This window comes from Pundamilia nyererei, unplaced genomic scaffold, assembly GCF_000239375.1.
Source record: "Pundamilia nyererei isolate P.nyererei 1_Seehausen unplaced genomic scaffold, PunNye1.0 scaffold00009, whole genome shotgun sequence".
NCBI lineage: Eukaryota > Metazoa > Chordata > Actinopteri > Cichliformes > Cichlidae > Pundamilia > Pundamilia nyererei.
In genome coordinates this window covers 506,080-526,396 of record NW_005187410.1, presented here as the reverse complement: position 1 = coordinate 526,396, position 20,317 = coordinate 506,080, and the positions used below count along the sequence as shown (strand labels likewise).

At 39.8% G+C, this 20,317-nt stretch overlaps 2 protein-coding genes across 3 annotated transcripts in view; both read right to left on the bottom strand.

The window, feature by feature from the left end:
- The window catches only part of LOC102199504 (microtubule-associated protein 2-like), a gene marked incomplete at its 3' end in the record, with an annotated part of 75,888 nt that extends 68,073 nt beyond the window's left edge, over positions 1-7,815 (bottom strand). Inside the window, exons 1-2 of the mRNA XM_013908296.1 lie at positions 7,332-7,815; positions 5,353-7,042 (exon numbers count right to left, since the gene is read on the bottom strand). The remainder of the gene's footprint in view (positions 1-5,352; positions 7,043-7,331) is intronic.
- Positions 7,816-8,016: 201 nt separating this feature from the next.
- Positions 8,017-20,317, bottom strand: part of kansl1l (KAT8 regulatory NSL complex subunit 1-like) — a 16,797-nt gene continuing 4,496 nt past the window's right edge. Inside the window, exons 3-16 of one of the 2 annotated variants that reach the window (XM_005723277.1) lie at positions 19,690-19,834; positions 19,335-19,487; positions 17,118-17,221; positions 16,388-16,559; positions 15,364-15,535; positions 13,392-13,511; positions 11,799-11,945; positions 11,053-11,153; positions 10,657-10,769; positions 10,352-10,400; positions 10,118-10,230; positions 9,599-9,719; positions 8,488-8,731; positions 8,017-8,128 (exon numbers count right to left, since the gene is read on the bottom strand). In XM_005723277.1, coding sequence (XP_005723334.1) covers positions 8,522-8,731; positions 9,599-9,719; positions 10,118-10,230; positions 10,352-10,400; positions 10,657-10,769; positions 11,053-11,153; positions 11,799-11,945; positions 13,392-13,511; positions 15,364-15,535; positions 16,388-16,559; positions 17,118-17,221; positions 19,335-19,487; positions 19,690-19,834 — 1,720 coding nt within the window. In that variant the 3' untranslated portion in view covers positions 8,017-8,128; positions 8,488-8,521. The remainder of the gene's footprint in view (positions 8,129-8,487; positions 8,732-9,598; positions 9,720-10,117; positions 10,231-10,351; positions 10,401-10,656; positions 10,770-11,052; positions 11,154-11,798; positions 11,946-13,391; positions 13,512-15,363; positions 15,536-16,387; positions 16,560-17,117; positions 17,222-19,334; positions 19,488-19,689; positions 19,835-20,317) is intronic. The other variant, XM_005723278.1, reaches the window with a different exon arrangement.

The following is a 20,317-nucleotide window of genomic DNA, read 5'->3' as shown; positions in this document are numbered from 1 at the left end:
TCAGTTGAACAGTGGCTATCAAATATAAGCAAAAAGGCCTAACACATATTACTCAAGCATTTGCCAAAAAAGAAATAAAGAAAAGATTAGTGGGGTTATTATGCTATTGAGATATTTGCAGTATGGCTACAATAGAGTTTGATTATTGCAAAACAATCATAATCCTGAAGTTTATCTCCCACAACAGTTCTTCTACGGGCTGGCCGTTTAGCTGGATTTCTATGCCCACACACTCTTCTATGAGCCTTGTTATCAGGCATTCAGCAAAACGCAAGGAACCACTGAATCGGCTGAAGCAGGTTGAAAGAACCTAAATGATGGAATTATGTCACAAAATAAAGCCACTGGGATGCAGTCAACATCACACACCAGAGAAAATGCTGAGGGGGATGTTTTTTTCTCCTTTAGCACAAGCATTATTTAACTGTAAACGATACCCACACACTTAAGCACAGACTCCCACACAAAGACTGAGGGATGTTGTACACAAACACAGATGCAAAAACAACACACACAAGAGGAGAGGAAAAACAGGATAGTTAGGTGAGTTGTGAGTCATCCTTATGTTTTTCCTGCTTCAGCCCACACATATATTTATATCAGCTTTCTTTCTCGTTCTACATACCATATTCTCTTTACTTTGAAAAAATAATCCATCCATATACACTTCTGACATCAGAATGGTGTCAATAAAGTTTCGTGTTTTATCGATTTTCTATATTTGACTTGAAGCACAAATGCATATATGAATAGTAAACACATGCACCTGTTCTTTTTCTCTTACATATCAGTGCTATATGCCACGTGTGCCATATTCTTTGACAAAGATTTGCTTGGACACTGGAACTGCCAACAGTACGTGAAACTGTGGCTTCTTGCCTGATGTTATCACTTCCTGTCACCTGTGAGTGATTTTATGATGACAAAAAAATAAACACTGTTGTTTTTCAAATTATGGCGCTGCAGTAAAAATCGCACCATCATTACACCATACAAGTCTCACCTTGTACTTTAAACTCTAGGGGTTTTTCTTGAGGACTGGATATTATTTATCCTCAACAGGCTTTGCTGTAAGAAAGTTGACATGCAACATTGGAAGGACGGTGACTCATTTTCCATATTCATGCGTAAATACAAAACACTACAGTCCAATTTTCATGTGAATTCTCATGCCAGAGCTCCCATCTGAGAGTGTGAGGTGCTGGCAATAGCAAAAGCAAATATATTCCATGTCCAAAGAATTTTCAATAAGGAGGAAGCAATTTGTGAATTTAAAAATAAAAAAAACAGCCTAGTGCACTTTCAAATAATTGAGAGGTTTTTCTGTCAGAGTACTACATTCTGAAATATCTGTGTAACTACATTTTAAATCTGTGTCAAGCTCAAGCTTGGACGCTTTTGGTTTTATCCACATTACTAAAGAGATGTGCTTTAGGTTCAGTATGCAACCAACAGCCATTGTCTATACTCCAACCAGAGGTGTCAGGAAGACAGAGAGAGTCTGGATGTTGGGGCAGGCGGTTGTGGGTTTGACTTGACTGATCTCAGCCTCCTGCAAACTAAAGACCACTGGGCTTGACCCCAGCTGTCCCTCGGGGCATAAAAATCAAAGCTGAGGAACAGAATTCCACAAGACACATAAAAGCATATATAACATCACGCTGCTCAGCGTGTAGAAATCTGTGTGGAAGTGGATGTCCGTTAGCTTCAAGTCAGGCGAGGTCAGCACGGGGGCATGCCACTCCTGAACCGTAGCCAAAAATGTAAATTAGTTAGCTCAGACTTGTCAGCGTGATTGCTCTTTTGCTGACAGGACTGTCAAGAGCACAAGTGAAGTCAGCATTCTGCTTTCCATTAGCATTTCAATGCTGATCTGGGATTACGACTTACACGCTTTATTTCCACTGATAATCTGCTCTCAGAGAAGATTGCAATGGAAGAATTGGTAAGATGTTCACGGTATAAACAAGAAAAATTTGTAAAGTCACTAAAAGCTGCATCGCATTGGTTAAATGTGACATTTGACAGGTATGACATGGAAATACTACCTAAGTGAAATAACTGCTTTGTATATGATTGCATTAAAGGTTGGAGTGGTGACCAAGTTTTGCGTGCTTCAATCCTTCAGCCTACATATTGTACAGATAGCTTTAGTTGACAAGGAGGAACCATTACTGAATAGGACAATCAATCAAAGCTTCAAATCAATCAAAGCTTCCCAGTGTCAATAAACTGCTGTCATCAAGCAAGACATTGCCTTCCGGGTGATGGTTGCCCTTCACCTGTCCCTGACCTGAAAGCATTCGTTCATACCGGTGCTTTGCATAGGCACTGTCTAAACACCATGCTCAACAAAGTCTGCTGAATACCGAACGTAAAGCTGGACCTTATCCTGGTGACACAGAACTCCTGCCATGCATCCTTGACACCAAACTACCCACTGTTACAATGAATATAAGTGGTCAGCTAAAGTACTATAGCAAGCTCTTAATCAATGACCTGCTAGTTATTTATGAACCCCATATGCTTTTCTATTTCCCTCTCTCCTCAAAACAGGATCGATTTCAAGTGCAAGTGTGTAAGAAAGAATCCTGGATCTCAGTGCAAAAGTTTATGCCATCAACAAGAATAAACAACTATTACTAGTAACTGCAGTAGCAGCCCTATTGAGTCATTAACATTAATAAACTGTTTTCATATATGTGAACTGCAAAGCTTCTCAGATGTGAGGACTGCCAGTATTTTTGTCGCATTTAATACAAATGTGGATTCTAAAAAAAAAATAAAAAATTAGCTTTACAAATTTTTGAGATAAAATCAAAACCAATCAACCTATAAATTAAATAACTGACCAATTACTCAGCAATGAGAAAATCTGTGCCCCTAGTTGATCCTTAAGATAATTATAAATCACTACTTTACAGGCACGCTGACCAGTGTGCTAATCTCTACAAAAACCTGGAATACCTCCCTTTGCCAGAGGGACAGAAAGAAGGGAGCGAGATTGGCAGTTAGCTGGCAGGCATGTCGGTTGAGTGTTAGTGTGTTGGCGCTGCAGCCAAAGATACCACTGAGTGTCTATCTTCTTTCATACAGGGAGCCTTTCCCACTTTCTCTGTCTCACACAGACACAAACAAGCACGGAGCATTACATCAAACTCCGAATGTGACAAAGGAGGACTGCCTGTGTGTGTGTGTGTGTGTGTGTGTGTGTGTGTATAGCTGTCCAGGCTGACTAAGTATCTTTGTAGGAATCAGGATTAGGTTGCCTCACTGACACACAAGGCTTATGTAAAGCTGACCCACAATGCAAGGCGCCACACGTGAATGTGAACTGCCAGGTTGCAGTGCTATTCCCATCCTAACTGGCACCTCAAACGGTATTGTCACTCTTACAGCCAAATGAAAGTTTTCAGTTTTGCTTATTAGATCCGATCAATTTTAAGAATGTTTCTGCACACTTATTGGCTGAGATTACAAACCACAGCCCTGCAATATATACATGTAAGACAACAAATACTTTACTTAGAATTCTTTCAATATTATTTCCAACAACTTAAACAGGGGTGACATTTAATACCGAAACCATCAACCCTTCTTTTTACACATTTGAGCCAAAATCCTTAATTAACCTCATAATTTCAGCTTCAGTTTACTCTCAGTTAATCTGAGATTTCGACAATAGAAAGACAATTAGGCTTTTTTTTTTGCTTGTTTGTTTTAATACATATACTTCAACGTCAACTGGTTATTTCAGCAAAAAAAGGGCTATCACTACAAAGATTTTGCATCAGAGGTCAACTTTCCGGCTAAACACAATCAGAAACGCAATCAGTAAACTCAGACTGTTTACCTTCTCATCAATACATAAAGCCCATATAAAAGGAGTCATTTATGCTAAAATAAACACATCATTAATCACCAATGCAAAGGCAATGTGTCGATATTAATGCAATTTAAAGGAAGCAAATCATAACCTTTACTTCACAAAGAAAAAAACAGAAGGCATGTTACATATGTTCCAGTTTTGTTGCTTTTTGGCCTTTTTTTCTCCAGAATATGTCAAAGTATAGATCCAAACGTGGAGTAAGCTCTTGAAATGTTCCTCTTGTCCTCTTTGCCATAGAGATATAAGGATGTGATGGCTGAAGCATCTTGAGAAAGCTGAATTTACGTCCAACAGGCAAAATGTAGACCTAGGTGGAACGACCAGCCGGGTCCTTCACAAACATGAAAGCATGAGCCCCATCCCTCACCAAGGAGGAGCTCACAGCAGCCTCCCTGGCTGTGCATGACAGCCTCATCCTGAATGCATCAGGCATTTATATGTATGTGTGCACAAACTGTAAATGGACTTGATGGAGGAAAATCAATAGCCAGTGCCTGTATGTAAATGAGACTGGACTGAAGCCTATGTACTGTGTAAGGAACCCATCATGTATGAGCTTACTTAATAGCCATTTCAGTATGAAGAAAAAGACCTCTGAGGTGTAACAGCCCTGGCTTTTTTTTTAAGTGTTATTTGTTGTGCTGGGTATAATAAAGACATCAAGTCTTTCAAAATGCCTTTAAATGAAATAAACTAAACTGTAATCTAACATTAAATGCAGTGGCGACGGTGACAACAACAGACATGCACATACAGGGCTTCAATTTGTGAGATCAATCAGGGGAAGGACCCGCCAATATGACTCAGCACCTGTTTTTTTCCCTTTGCACCCCCTTTTTCCTTTCTGGGGTGATTGGAAATTAATGTCATATTTCTCTAGGGATTCCCTCTGATGATTTTATCACAGTTACCTACAGCTTTCCGAAATGTGTTATAGGCTTACTAAAGCCCAATAGCCTTGCACTGCCACCGCAGTAAGCCAAGTTCCCGCAGTCACCGCAGTAGGTGAAGCCTTTAAGTAGCACAATGCAGACATTATTCCTGAACCCCATCAAAAAATTAAAAAGTGGATCAATTAGGTCAGTCAGTGTGGATTCTACCCATCTTGGGATTCTGATTTCTAGATCTATTCCTAAGATGTGATTTATTATCGGATGAATTTCGCAGCATTTTTCATCTTAAAACCGGCTCACACCACAGCTCAGACAGCACACAGACTCACAGGAGCCCAGATTCACTTCTCCTTCGGACGAACAATGCGTCCTTTTTCCATCCACACAGACACAGAGGGGCACCTCATCATTTCAGCTTCAGCTCACTGAAATGTCAATTTACTGCTGGGTCTAAGGACTTCTTTTTCTAGCCATTCAATGTCGCATGCTTTTTAAGTCGCTGCCAATCGCAATATATTATACTGCATTAAAACGACGCTGTTAAAAGCAAAGAAGTGTTGAATTCTTTACCTGTTCGGCGTAGTGTCTTCCAGAGGAACTCCCGGTCTGTCGGACACACACAGGCTCCGCAACCTACATTTACCGTAATGATCCTACTAGTCACGCCGATAGACTGCGTCGGTGTTTAAACTAGCCATTACGGTGTTCTGGTGTACCCTTTGCTAGAAATTACCACAGAGGTGGAGCAGCAACAAACTGTACCGACGCGTTTCAGGTTAAACGGAAGTGTAAAACCTACTGTGTTGACGTAAAGGTACAACGCCAGCAGGTATTGCAAAGTAAATAAGGCTGGCGAAATGTCGTCTCGTCAAGTATTACGTTCTTTAGGTTGCTATGGCAATAAATCAGTATAAAGGCACACGTGCAGTTCGGGGCATGGGTTAAAAATACTGCATGAAAAATAGTTTGGCTTCCCAGAATCAATGTTCTTAATGAAGAATCACTTCCCATCTGTTACTTGTGGTCATCCCAGTTCAACAGTAAGTATTTTTTATTTATTTATTTTTTACACATGGTAAATCGGTATTCAGATATTCTTTGATATAAGAGCGCCTCCCAGAGTGCAAATGCTGTAGTTACAATCTGCTTTTCATAGTTCAGTGCACACATCTTCCCCCCTTTTCATTGGGTTAATAATCTGCTTATTCGTTTATAGGGTTAGGGTTAATTTTACTCAGTTGATGTAGAGCTCATGGAAACAGTCTATGTGTATGCATTATATTGTTCGTTGACTTGTGTAGTCTTCTAAGAAGCAATATGGCCCCCATGTGGATACAAGAGGTTCTTTTTGCCTGCTATTGAGATCAGACAATCCTACTACTATTGCACTGATGTGACACTTCGAGCTCTTCTTCAGTTTTCAAGGAGAGACGAGGTCTCCCACTTCTCAATTGGAAGTGAGTGCAAGCGACCTTGATAGTTTTACGTTTTTTTTCTGCTGACTCCAACAAAGAGTGTTGTAATGCTGTGTGACCAAGGAAGGGGATCTTAAAGAATGAAAAGATTTACCTCAGCTGACACCCGAAGCCATGTGAAAGCACAGATGAGCCCTATTCACCTCTATGAACTTGGAATCATCCAGTTATAATCTGTAAATTAATTTAATGAAATCCAAGTTTCGATTTCTAGAATCTTAGCACCAAATCCCCAGTATAAAGCAGCTGACATGCATACAGTATGTGAGAGGGATGACCTTGACCACCATCTGCCCATTGCCTCCTTCCCAGGTCGCTATAAGAGGAAGCTATGCATACGGGATCAAAAATACCAGCTGTTTCACTTTAAGACTGTGGCCTTAAAAAGTGACGACCTCCATAAAAGGTAAATCATCCAAATCACTGAAATGACCTCACAATGTTCTGTCCATCCAACTTTTATAAATTACATCTTATTTAAGTAGACTTGGCGAGAATTGCAGACATCCTTCACATTATTGAAATTAAAACCTCGGAGCTCTCAACTGAAGAGACGCCTCACTTGACTTGTTCGTTTTCAGACTAATGGGCACTGACAGCTTGACAAGCAATGATGTGCAATATTCTAATTTCAGATTTTCTATGTCATGACCCAATTACACAGGCAGCTTGTTTTCTACCTCATCTCCCTTCTGTCGTTTTACAGTTTTGCTCCTAGTTAAACTCCTCCTGAAATCCTTCCACACACCTGTTGGATTTTCCAGTAGTGACGGGCTGCAAGAATCCTGAAAGGAAATAATTTTTCAGATTTTCAAAACACCGATATTACTGGGGGGCACCTCAGTCCAGCCATGTGCAGACATTATCCCTGTAATTTGACCACATATTCAGGGGGATTAAAACATAGTATTTTTAGGTGTATTGCTCTTATTGCTCCTATGTGTGCAAATAATAGGGCACTGCAAAAAGAGCTTTAAAAGAACAAAACAAACAACAACAAAAAAGAATAAAATATTCAGCAACTGCAGTACCACAAGTAAAAATCAGACATTTTAAAATGATGCATGTATTCACCTTTTCATTGGGTCTTATTGGTGATCTTGGTTAGGTTGCATCCTTCTTTTCCTTTCCATTGTTTACCTGGAAACAGCTTGCCTGAATGTGATTAGTTGCTCAAATTTAGACAACAGATGGACTACAAACTGTCTACAGATATGTGGATATGAATATACAGATATCTTTTTATGAAGATTTGAGTGGACCCCGAATCAAAGCATAGCCCCAAAAAACAAAAGCCCAGTAGGAGTCGTTAGTGCAGCTTCTCAATCCAGGAAAAAATAGCAGCCATGTCCCTTTGCTACAGATCTGATCACTGAGATAACTATGGAAGTAGAGCATGGCATCTATATTGGAAAGTTTTATATTTTCCAAATACATTTTCTTTTTTGTGGAAAAAAAAATACAAAAAGGACAGCATCTTCAAACAGAAAGCACAAGTACACCAAGTAAAAGTTAAAAATTAAATAAAAAGTTACTAAACATATCCTATATTTACATTTTAAGACAGCTGTAGAAATAAATAGCGTTGACAGATACAAACATGAAAGAAACGTGACACTACAGTGGAGTTGCTGATAGATATATTACTTTACATACAGTACCACTTTTACATTAAAACCTGAACCCGCTGCAGAAGTTAAAACTACTGTGACTACTGTCACAACCCTAACAAAATAATCACTTTTGCCTAAAAAAAAAATTTCGTTTTTTTTTTTATTACATCAGATCACAATGCTCGTGGAATGTATTAAATATTCCCGGTAAGGTTCCTAGGGCACATGTTCTGCTCGTTGTCCCTGATGAGAGGAGATCTGGAAAAGTAATGGAAAAGAAATGATGCAAATATTAAATTAAGTGATAAAATACTGAACTACTACATAAAATACTATGTTTTTCAGAGGCTTAACCTTCTAAAATACTCTTTGTACTCTTTATGAATGATCCAATAAATTAATAATGTATGTGTTAAAGTCCAATCACAATAATAGTAATAATAATTTTATGTTATGAATGACATACTGGATAGATGAATCAAAGCACAGACAATTCAGTGTATGACTGATGTGGAATAAAGGGTTAAACAAATTAAACTTGCTTAAAATTGAGAAAATACAGACAGACAGACAGACAGACAGACACACACACACGTAAAAAATTTTAATGAACTTACATTCAAAGACAAAAAAAAAGGCGGCACGGCAGTATCAGCTGCTGTTCTTGCTTTGTCCCCCAGAGGGCAGTGTAGCATAAGAAGCCTGAGTTGGAGCTGGTTGGGAGTTTGAGTTCTTTGATGTGCAAGAGGCTGAACTAATCCCTAAGCACCCATACGGGACTTTTTCTTGTTTATCAGAGAGCAGAGCGCCTTCCTCATCCTCATCCAAAGGAAAGACTCGAGGCTCCCAGGGTGTCTGAGGCTGACAAGTAAGACAAATCAATGACATTCAGAAAAATATTGAATATTATCTTTATTTGTAAATTGAATATGACAGGGGGGCGCATTTTTGTAAGTAGTCACAACTGGCTACATACATTTCCTGCAAGGCAGAGATTAAGTGTAAAATAAAACTGCAGAAAGCTTTTTATTTGTCCTTTTTTCCATAACAGTCCCTTCAGTGAATATGCACATTGAGGGCTATAATACCTCTGTGCATGGCTCAGAGGTCTGTTTAAAAATAAATAAATAAATAATGGTTGTGCTTTAATCATGGTTTGTATGGCCTCTGGAGTGCATAAGAAGTGCAATGCAGTGAAGTAGGGGTTATTTGTAGTGTGGAGAAGGTTGATTAGGTAAGTCTGGTTTAGGGACAACTCATTGGCTCTCCAATCAAAGCAAAGTGGAATAGAGGACTGCAATCAGGGCATCATCACAGGAAACAAGAGTGGAAACAAGTATCTGTGTAGGCTCTCAAGAACCCACCAAGGCTCCATAGCTCACACAAGATGAATGAGATGAATGTTGCTGCTTTATATTCTTTGTCTCTGCTGAAGGACACGTGAAACGGCTTCATTTTTTCACAGGAATGTTACAGAAAATATCCTTACAGCAATGTATGGGTGAAAGTGCTGCAGTCTGCTGATTTTCCTTTAAATGATTTACAACGCCTTGTGTTGGAAACAACAGTCAAGCGTAAATACGGTAAACAGCATATTGGGGACACAACAGCGTAAATATGCATGACTCCACATGAGCTGCCTCCTGTGTCACCTTGATCAACCATCCTGTGATATTCTCAGTTTGTCTTGGGGATTTCAGGTTTCAGCTGTGGCGCTTTTGATCTTACCAGCCACTCCTCTGACCTCAGCGAATCATCAAGATCCAGCTGAGCGCAACTCCACTCCACAGAACTCTCCTCTCCTGATGTGTACATCCCACCCCCACTGCCTAAAAGCCTGCTGCCAGATCTGGAATGAGAAAACAAACACACCCCATGAAACACTGTCTCAAATTTCCAGGTTTTTACATGCACACAAACAAAACAAGTCTGAAACCAGCTGCACGCCTTTGAGAGTTCACTGTTTAAAGCTTTCCAAATGTAATACAATGATTAGTGGTGGCATTAATCCACATTCAGGTAACATCTATTGGAAGATCTGAGGTTATAACACGTTCTTCTGTCTGCTCATTATCTAGCTGGATTAACTTCCTCAGTTATTGAGGTTTTTTGTATATTTTTACAGAATTGTTTTATTTCTGTAGGCCCTTTAAAAACATTCTAACATTTTCTAACATTGCGGTTCACCTTAGATTTTGCATTACTCTCATTATTGCTACATTTATGAGTTTGTGTGGGTGTCCACACCTTGTAGGGCGCCTACGGTGTTTCCTCTTATCCCAGGACGACCAGCGTAACTTCTCTTTTTGCTCCAAAGCCAGGTGCCGCTGAGCAAAGACTTCATCACTGAGAGCCTCAGCCTGAACACAACACACAGACAGACAGACAGACAGAAGGGCATTAAGATGCTGGATTGTTCACAAATGAAAATAAACTGCTCATGTTCAAAGAAAAGAAATGCTCTGTTTCATGCCCCTCCACCTTCTCTGGCTCCATCTCCATCAGAGGCTGGATGTCAACTACTCGCCAACTGCAATAAAGATAAACTAATCATTATAATAATGATAATGGACAACTTCCATTTACTTTTGTCATTTTTAAACAATACAAATCAGACATCACTCTGGTAAAAGTGATTGTTTATAATAAAGAACTTGCAAAATACAATTATGCAGAATCACAACTACTGTAAAACCAGTCAATAAGACTGGTCATTAGTCTTCCTAAAGGAGTTATGGTTCATAGTGATACATTGTAACACTTTCAGGGGTGTTTCCATTTCATACCTGGGTATTAGAATTTCTTTGTATTGCAGCTTTTCTACTTTAGCCAGTGGCATGGGAATGACAATGTTGTTGATGTTGTACACGTTCTCTCCCTGGCGTTTGCGAACAAAGCCCTAGAAGGAAACGTTCCCAGGTTGAATCAAGAGCTTACCAATCGTTCAGAAGAGTTTACATATTCAAAGTCATTCTAAATCTTCAGATGTCCTGACAAAACTTTTGTGGTCATCTTTCTTTACATTTCACACATATGCGCATATTAAGTGACGTAGGTGGATCTATCCTATCCTGTCATATCCATCCTATCCTAATCTGAATTAAATCTGCTACTTCTGACATTTCATCTATATCATTTTCTTGGCTCTTTAGTTTTTAATAATAACATATGTTTTGTGTTACCTGTGAGGCCTGCTTGTGTGATGCATGTGAGTAGCTCTCCTCTAGCACATCATCTGAGCTTTCTGCTGGATCACAGAGCTGGTACAGGGCATCCTCCTCATCTGGGTATACAAACACAGACATATACAGGCATGCTGTACACTAAAACCAGTAGCTACATTGTTAAAACAGCTCTAACAAGAAACATCAAGAGCACAAATTTCCACTAAGGCAGCTCACTCTGGGTCGTATTTACGTTTAGGAAATAGTATTTTTTATATATATTTTCTATATATTCATTTAATTTTCTTTGTTCTTTTGAACGTTTTTTAAGGTGTTAGCATACGAGTAAAAACAAGTGGAAAGTGCAGGCTTTTGTTGTTATTTGCCCCACTGAAACTCATTTTAATATATTTGACATGATTTTAAGTACAATTTGGTTTTATTTATGAGGACATTCTATGTGTAAATGACATAAAGCTATATGATACTTAGAATCCCCATAGATCATTCCCTATATGTTGATGATACAGATTCATCTATGTTTCATTTTTGAGTTCTAAGGCTTTTTTGGATGAAAGACAAATTTTGATGTACTGTTAACATGACAGCGCTCTACACCCCTACAACGCTTAACCAGAATTCAATCAAAACGTTTCGAGCTAATGTGTTTGCAGACAGAATGACGACACGCACACACGACCAAAAACATAAGCTGTGGAAGAAGTAATGAAACCCAAGTATGAGCTTTCACTGCGTATACACACCTTCCAGCAGCCTGCGGATGCGTCTTCTCTTCCTTCTCCTCTGACTGGCTTTGCTGTGTCGACTCTGAGCAGAGACTAACAACCTGATGGGCGACAAACCCATAACTCTGCTTTTACGATGCCTGCCGTTCTGCTTGTATTCCTGACCTACAGCGAAACACAGAGACAAACACAAGAAACTGAATTAATAGACTGTCAGAATGATTTTGAGTTTTTCATTTTTATTCCAATCTACTACCAATCAGTGAAAACATTAATCCCCAATCATTATTTATATGAGTTTTACTCACCAAACTGCTGCTTCAAGTTACTTTAAAGGAACAGGACACAGAAGTGGATCTTTTTTTTTTTTTTTTAAATATGGCTATAGCAATTAATTTGTCTTTAAACACACTGAGTTCCCTATGTTACACTGTAAAATATACCACAGTTGAAAGTCATTTATCATCAGTCTCCACGTCATCCATCCACATTTCTGCATCTTGCTTGATTTGACGGTTTATGTAATCTCATCCCATTCCAGCTGAGATCAGCTTTGATAAGAAATCTGCTTCCATGTGGCTATTATCTGAGCTGGCATTTACCTGACAGACTGCCTTCTTCGGGTATTGACAAACGACAATAAGATCATTCAAGCTGACACAAAATCGACAAGCGTTGCCCGGTCTGATGCCTTCATCCGTTGTCAGTCTGCTTCCTTTGTGTCTCCTCCTTTATGCTCTCCCCCTCTCATCTATATCATTCCACATTTCCTCAACCTTTACCAGAGAAATAGTGGAAAATCTAAACTTTGAATCATCCATCTACAATATGGAAAACCATGTATGCAAGATCCTCTTAAATTGTTAACCTTCCAGGCTGCCAAAGGTATGCAGCATAAATGTTACAGGAAATGATCATTCATTAGCTTTCAGACTAACATACCAAGGTGCTTACAGACATAGGTGAAATGCCAAATGATTTTATTTCCATCTACTGCTCAGTTGGATGCCTCTTACAGCCCCAGTGGGATATCTGACACGCTAGGAATGAATTATGATAGTCGACGGGGAGAAAACAAGCAGAGTGAGCGGATGACTTTGAAGCAGCCGGTTATTGTTTGCCTTCACTGAATACAAGCAAATGGGTGAGCTGTCTGGATATGATGAACTGTCATTTCATTTTTAATTATGCACAAATTATTCTTTAGAAAAACTGAAAGACTGCATTTATTACCTGAACTGTTGCATTAATGAATCCGAGTGGCTGCTTAGAATATAAAGACACGAATGCTACCACTGATTTAGCTACAATTACAATTTAAGTAACTTTTGCTTGCCTGTTATAGGTTATATTACTTTAGCAAAAACAATCTGATCCAGTCGCTTTGATATCGGTATTAAGAGCACATGCACAGGTGCGGTTTTTTAAACTGCACCTCTATCCTTCGTTCTTCTTAATCGCTGAATGACTGATCACACTATAGTAAGCTGCAAGCATGCTTTGGGCCTAAATATCAGTATGGTGAAAACAAAGGAGACCAGCAGAATGAAAGAGAGCACCACACAATGAGGCATAATTTGTAATCAGTACAAGTATACAGAGCGATCTTACTGTTGTGCAGCGGCGTGGAGCTGTGTCGCTTGTAGTTTACTGGACTGTTGACAACTAAAGGTCTTTGGGACCATACTTCTCTGCCTGGCACCCTCTTTACGTGGTGGCTCGTAGGTGTGCCTGGAAGAATGTGACCATTTTTAAGTGTGGGGACACAAGAATACAACACCTTTTGCAAATTCAATTCAGCACACAGTTTAAACAGTAGCATCTCAACACGCGTCGCCCTAGTTGTACAGAATCTATGCATACTAAAACAAAAAGAAAAATAAATTTTAAAAAGTTTTTAAAAATTCTTTACACACCATCCCTGCTGCCATGTATTTAAGAATGGTTGTGCCAGAAGTTTCTTCCTGTTAATAGGGAGATTTTCCTTCCCACTGTCACCAAAGTGTTTGCTCATAGGGGGTTGTTGAGTTTTTCTCTGAATATATTATTCTAGGGTCTAGGGCTGTTCAATATAACGATATATATCGGATGACGATATAAAAACGTCTATTGTTTCATTTTACGCCATCATTTGTTTCATGGTGTTGCAAAATAAACTGTTTACGGCAATATTTTTTCATCGTTTTGATGGTCACTGTAGTGGCTATATTAATTTCTTAAAGTTCTCTCTTTCTCTTATATTTAATATAACCACATTACAGACAGACAAGTGCCTGTTTTTATGCTTTGTGGTTAGCAACAATGACGGTAACAGCATCGCGTGTCCGCTTGTTTATGTTCCACATAAACCTTTCACAATAAAGCTCAAGATCCTGTTGAGACTTTTCAAAATAAACTGAATCACGTGAAAGAGCAGATTATTTACGGATGAGAAGTAAAAAAGAGCCGCCAAGAGCTAAAAAATAAACCTTAGACCTAAACGTTAGAACAGGCTTTTCCCCGCAGCACGCCGTGTAATAAATACTGACAAAGAAAACGGCGGCCGTTACAACTTATGTCTAAAAATGTATAGTTTCACGCATCGGTTAAAACACTCGACTCCAGCTACATGACGCGGAGCTGGAAACACTTCCCGCAAGACGAGCTGCCCGAGATTCACAGAATTTACAGAATTTACAGAAAATGTTACATTTTTGTGATTTATATCGTTATCGGGATGATAGAATTCTTATATCGGGATATGAGATTTTGGTCATGTCGCACAGCCCTACTAGGGTCTACCTTACAATATAAAGCGCCTTAAGGTAACTGTTGTTGTTATTTGGCGCTGTATACATAAAACTGAATTGAATTTAAAAAAAAAAAAAAAAAGAACGTTTAAATAATACTAAGAATCACGATCAAATTACATTAGTAGTCACCAGTAGTTAAAAATATTATCATTGCAAAAGAGCACAACAGAAGACCAGGAGATTAAGGAGCTTTATCCCCCTGAAAACATTTGGACTTGTCCCTATGTTGACTTCATCTGAGTGATCGTTCTCCAAAGTGCGATTAAAAATGTGGTTACGGTCCATCACGACAGGACTTGTGCTTTCATTTTAAGGTTTAATTATTGTGATGCCAGTTTTAAAATATTGCATGTAACCTGACCTGTTTTCTTGGCTCTGTGGACCAGTTCGGTTAAGTTTTGGCAGATTATTCTCATCTGCTGTGTGCAGTGGGGTCTTTTTAAAATTCTGACTGATCACACTATAGTAAGCTGATATGACAAGACGTATAACTAAAAACATCTACCTTTTATGCCTTATAGTTTATTATAACCCTACAAACATATCTCAACTGCCCCCTACTTTAGCAAATCTTGTTGGGGTTTTTTTGCTCTACAGGCCTGAGATGACAAATACATGGCCAGGGTGTGTGACCCTTCAGAGTCAGTCTACCATGTCAGACAGGAAGCCTAATATTTACTCTTACTGACTGCAGTTCAAAAACAACATTGTAATCAAATGATCTAAAAATCTTGATTAGCTTACAAAGTTTGCTCATGCTGACCAATGTAATGTAGCTACGTTTCTCCTACCAAACGACAGAGACGACACAGGGTGACGTCGAAAGCTGAAGGTGTCGGAGGAGACCCCGCTGGAGCTACAGTCGGGATCAGAGCACGAGACTATGGGATCACAAGAGGAGTAGCATGAACAGGAAGATGAGGACAGCGAGGAGGAGAAGGTAGCCGTGGACTTTCTTGAGTGCTGGAAAAGGAAAAGAGAACAAGAGATTAAAAAGATTACTTAAAAAAAATGCTCAAGATAGGCGGAGCAAGATTAGCAACAGGAAAGAATTTCTTTACAGTTTACCTTTCCTTTCTCTTAGGATATAAGTGATATGGATGTAAGGAAGCTGATCTCTGATGGAGTGCACTGATTAAAGTCATTAATCTGTTAAACGCTCTTTTTGTTATTGAACAATGTCACAATGATGATGGCTCAGCGCTGCTTATTATAGCAGCTACAATTGCAGTGTTCAGAATCAGAAAGATGCAGAAACTATAAATATCCCGGCACTGTGTGAGACATGCCGATGCTTAAAAGTCCTTCAAGGTCAAGAATGAGAAATTAAATAGTTAAGCTGATTTATAGATTCCTATGCTGTACACATCCTCATTACCGCAACAGTGTGAAGCTAAGAAGCACTCGACACACACCGCCACTACAATCTTTTATCTGCAGTAAGAGGACAGCATAATGTACTGGCCCCGCAGGCTAAATAAAGGCTTGAGCTTTTAAAATAGCACCCTGCATTTGTTGATCTGAATTAGAGATATTATTTCTTAATTAAAAGCAGGTGTTCGGCTTTGAACAATAATTCCTATTTAATTTGGAGACCTATTTTAGTGATGGCACTCCACTACTGAAGCTAAAATAGGTCTCAAAGGCACTGCTTTAAAGCTACATTTTATAAGAATCTCTGAACTGTTTTAAGAAGTACATAAATCAATGTATTTGATATGCTTGCAGGGTAAAAGACGCACAATTTGACAATTATATACAGCATGTAAATGGTTAAACAGACTAGAAGAAGAAGGGGGTCGACATATGGCTTACCAGTGGACTGCCAGAGCCGTATGAGTTGAAAGTGAACAGCCTGGGCTTGTGGTAGGTGACCAGGGGTCGGGTTCGGGCACACACGCATGACGCATCAGCTTTAAAGAGCCGCCTAGTCCCTAGTCTCTTTCTCTTGGAGCTCACAGGCAAGAAAACATCTCCTCTCTGGCCGCTGCAGAAACACAACCAGATGAGGTCACGTGTTAGGTTTGTGCTTTGTAGCAAGTTCACAATGCTCGAAAAGCAACTTCTTTCAAGGTGTTGATTCCTTAGATCTTGTTCATCAATCCCTACTTATACCCACTTGTTACTGTACATGAATAAAAGAAACAGAATGCCTTTCATTTATTATGGGGCTTTCATCTTCACAGGCAGGCAGAGAGTTAAAAAGGCAACAGGAAGGGGAGACATGAAGGGATTACTGAAGTCAGACTCCATGAAGAGACCGAAGTGGGTTCAGTGGGTTTTACGACAAGCTGGGACGTGCTTTCACCCTATCGCCTAGACTTTAAAGAGATAACAGACAAACTTCTATCACCATTAGAGTCTGAAATATGTCAGATTTTCACATAAATGAACAGTTTTTAAAGACGTTTTTTGTAAATGTGTCATTTAACTGCAACTTGTAAAAAGCACACAGGATAATATAGGTATTAACACAATCTGACTACGTGTGTGTGTGTGTGTGTGTGTGTGTGTGTGTGTGTGTGTGTGTGTGTGTGTCCTCTACCTTGGGAGGGTTCTCCTGTCTTTACAGGTCTGGGACTGTTTTGAGAGCGGTGAAAAGCTCAGAGGGGGCATCAGACTGTTGACGATCTGGCTAAGCTGAGCACTCTGCAATGAAGACATCAGCCAAATAATGCACATAAGAGTGAGATACAATCCAGCCGTTCAGACTTCCCCTGAAGCATTTTCTTCACAGAAAGATCACATCGAGTTAGATGTCTTTAGCCTTGGCTGATTCTTATTATTTGGTATCAGGCTGATAAATATAAGCAAGCCTTGTAATCTTAAAAAGGAGCACAGTACACATGAGAACTTTCTACCAAGGAGAATAAAAAGAGTATGAACCGAGAGTGAATAGAAAGTCCCACATTGAATGAGCTCAGAAAACATGTTGAGGCAAAACACATATTTTGGTATTTAGGTACATACCACTTCTAAAGCAAGTGTAAATGGAGATACAAATAGAAGTTGTTTTTCTTGGATGGGTGAGCACGCTGGGGGCATGTTAATGACTTTATATAATGGATCGCCTAAGGTTGGCATGTGGTTTTCTTTCCATACGAATCATATGGATTGCAAGGATAAGCAAACGAGTAAGGTCGGTGCTCACTGAACATACTATGTGTCTTATACGATTTTAGCCTGGAGTTGAAGTGACAGGTTTTGTGTCCTAACTAATCATATGGTCACATGAGTCGAATCAATGTGATTAAAATCAAGGATCATGAATCTAAAAAGGACCACTTGATGATCTTTTCAACAGATTACCCAGCTCTAGGTCATAAACTTAAATCACAACATGTCTCGGTGTGGGTTGTGAATCAATACGTTTTTGTTTTTTTACTAAATTTGATTCTTGTGTGCACATAAGTACAGCTTTAAAGCTATCAAGAGTAGGGATGGGTACCGGTATCCGGTGCCATAACATAAACGGTAGTAACCAGACCGAAAAGCAGCGCACATTTCGGTGCTTTTTTTCCTGAGACGTCATACACTTTGGATTCTAGCCAATCATTTTACCTTTCCGAGGATAGTAGGCGGGCCCAGGTACGTACGTTCTTTTAGAGCAGAGCTACAGAATAAAAAGTCTGGCTGTACTTCACAGCAAAAGATGCAAACTCAGCAGCCTGCAACAAGTGCTTTAAGCTGATACTGTGCAAAGGAGGTAACACCTCGAATCTGATGAAACACCTGGCGACGCATAGCGTTTTTTTGAAAGCCAAGAAATGCACAGTATTTGATAGCTTGCTGCGAGACCTCACACCATGCACATCTACTGCGGGTGGGTTGCCTGTTATCGGACAGGTAGCAACATCCCCCAAGAACCCGAAGAGGAGAGTCCTGGCCCCTAGCCCTGCCAGTGTAGCAGAAATGATGACTCTCTGGGCGAGTAGCTTAATGTTGTTCGTGTGTAATTTACGTTGAGTAGGCTAACCACGTTATTACATTAATGCACGTAAGGTGAACTAGCAAACACCGTCGTGGTTACATGCGGCTGTCTTCTTGTTTGATGGCAGTTACTTCCTTTCACCCTGGCCAAAAAGGCTAAAATGACCAAAGAAAAAGTGGGAAACAGCTAAACATGAGAGATTTTTGGACAAACTTGGTGTTTTTTTCCATTGATTAAGCACTGCTTCCAGCCAAGAGTGATGCCATAAATCCCCTATAGCTGCAGAAAAGGCTAACATTGTTATCTTTTTACAAAAAAAGAGCTAAACATGAGAAGTTTTTGGACAAAGTCTGTGTTCTCCATTCTTTAAGCACCGTTTCGAGCACCGTTTAAGCACCGGCACCGTTTCAAAAGTACCGGTTTGGTACTGGTATCGGATAAAACCTAAACGATACCCATCCGTAATCAAGAGTGTGCACCATCTTAAATACATAGCCAGATGTCAGCTACTATCTGAGCTTCAACAGCTGCAAAAAAGAAATAAGCAATTTCATAGTTACAGACTTATTACTTAACGGTCGACTTCATAAAGCACAAATTCATTCATTTGACCTGCAGCCTCTAATTTAGCATATTACCACAAAGGTCAGAAAGTAAGCATACCATAATTAATTAGTTTAATCCTCTCAACCTGACATTGGGATATGAAAGATCACAAGACAGAAAAGGGTAATCTCCTAAAACAGCATCTATAATTCTAGATTACTAATCCTCTTTATTTTAAACTCATACCTGGTATCAGAGGTGCAAGTAATAATCCCTCCCTCCTACCTGTCTCTCTATATTGTGCAGAAGCCGTGTAGGGCTGCAGGGTTCGTTGTCCGGATCAGAAGCTGTGCAGGATAAACCTGCCATTTCCTTCAGCAGGGTCTGCTGAATCTGCCTGTCAGTCAGTGGCTGGGAGTCTGCAAGCACCACCCGACCCTGAGAAACACAGAGATCCACAGAAAGACAGAGAAGAGAGGATCCAAACACTGATTAAAACATACTACTTATTGTAGCTCGGGCAATCCATGAAAGTTTGTTTTTTGTATCCTTTTTCTTGACAAGTGTGCAAGCTTAATGTCCTATAATATAACTGACCAACTGTCTGTCAGTCAGTTGGTACAGACACCTTTTGTCATACCTTCATAGAGCGTATATGCTTGTGGACCCCCTCCAGTTGTAGTATCCTCCCTTCTAGTTCAGCCAAGCGCAGTTCCAACCAAGTCCATCGGCTGCTCAGCTCTGCTCTCTCTTCCAGCCACTGCTTCTCACAGCTGCTGCTGCTGCTGGCAGGAGGGACAGGGTGATGGATGACAGGGGAGGACAGTTACACCCGTACAAAAGCACTTTAATATTATATTCATCCCTGTCAAAGGCTTTACACCCCCTCCATTCAACCCCACAAGAAGAAAGACGAGTGTAAAGCTGTAAGCCTTGGATTTTTATTTCATCGCGCTGAATACAATCATGAAAACCAGGTATGTCGGTCTGAGAACAAGATGATTAATCAATCTGCAATTTTGTACTGCAGCTCTGTCTACCTGACCTATTTTATACAGGCATGTAAACTGTTTAGCATCCAAACAGCATGGGGGGGGGGGAATTTTGCTCAAGCACAAAGGCCTATCTAGGCCACAGAATAAAGCACAGTTGACTTGTGTGGTGTGTGTCTATAGCATGTTTCCATGGCACTAGGCTGTTCAGTTAGCATTTATCTTTGTGTGTGTGTGTGTGTGTGTGTGTGTGTGTGTGTGTGTGTGTGTGTGTGT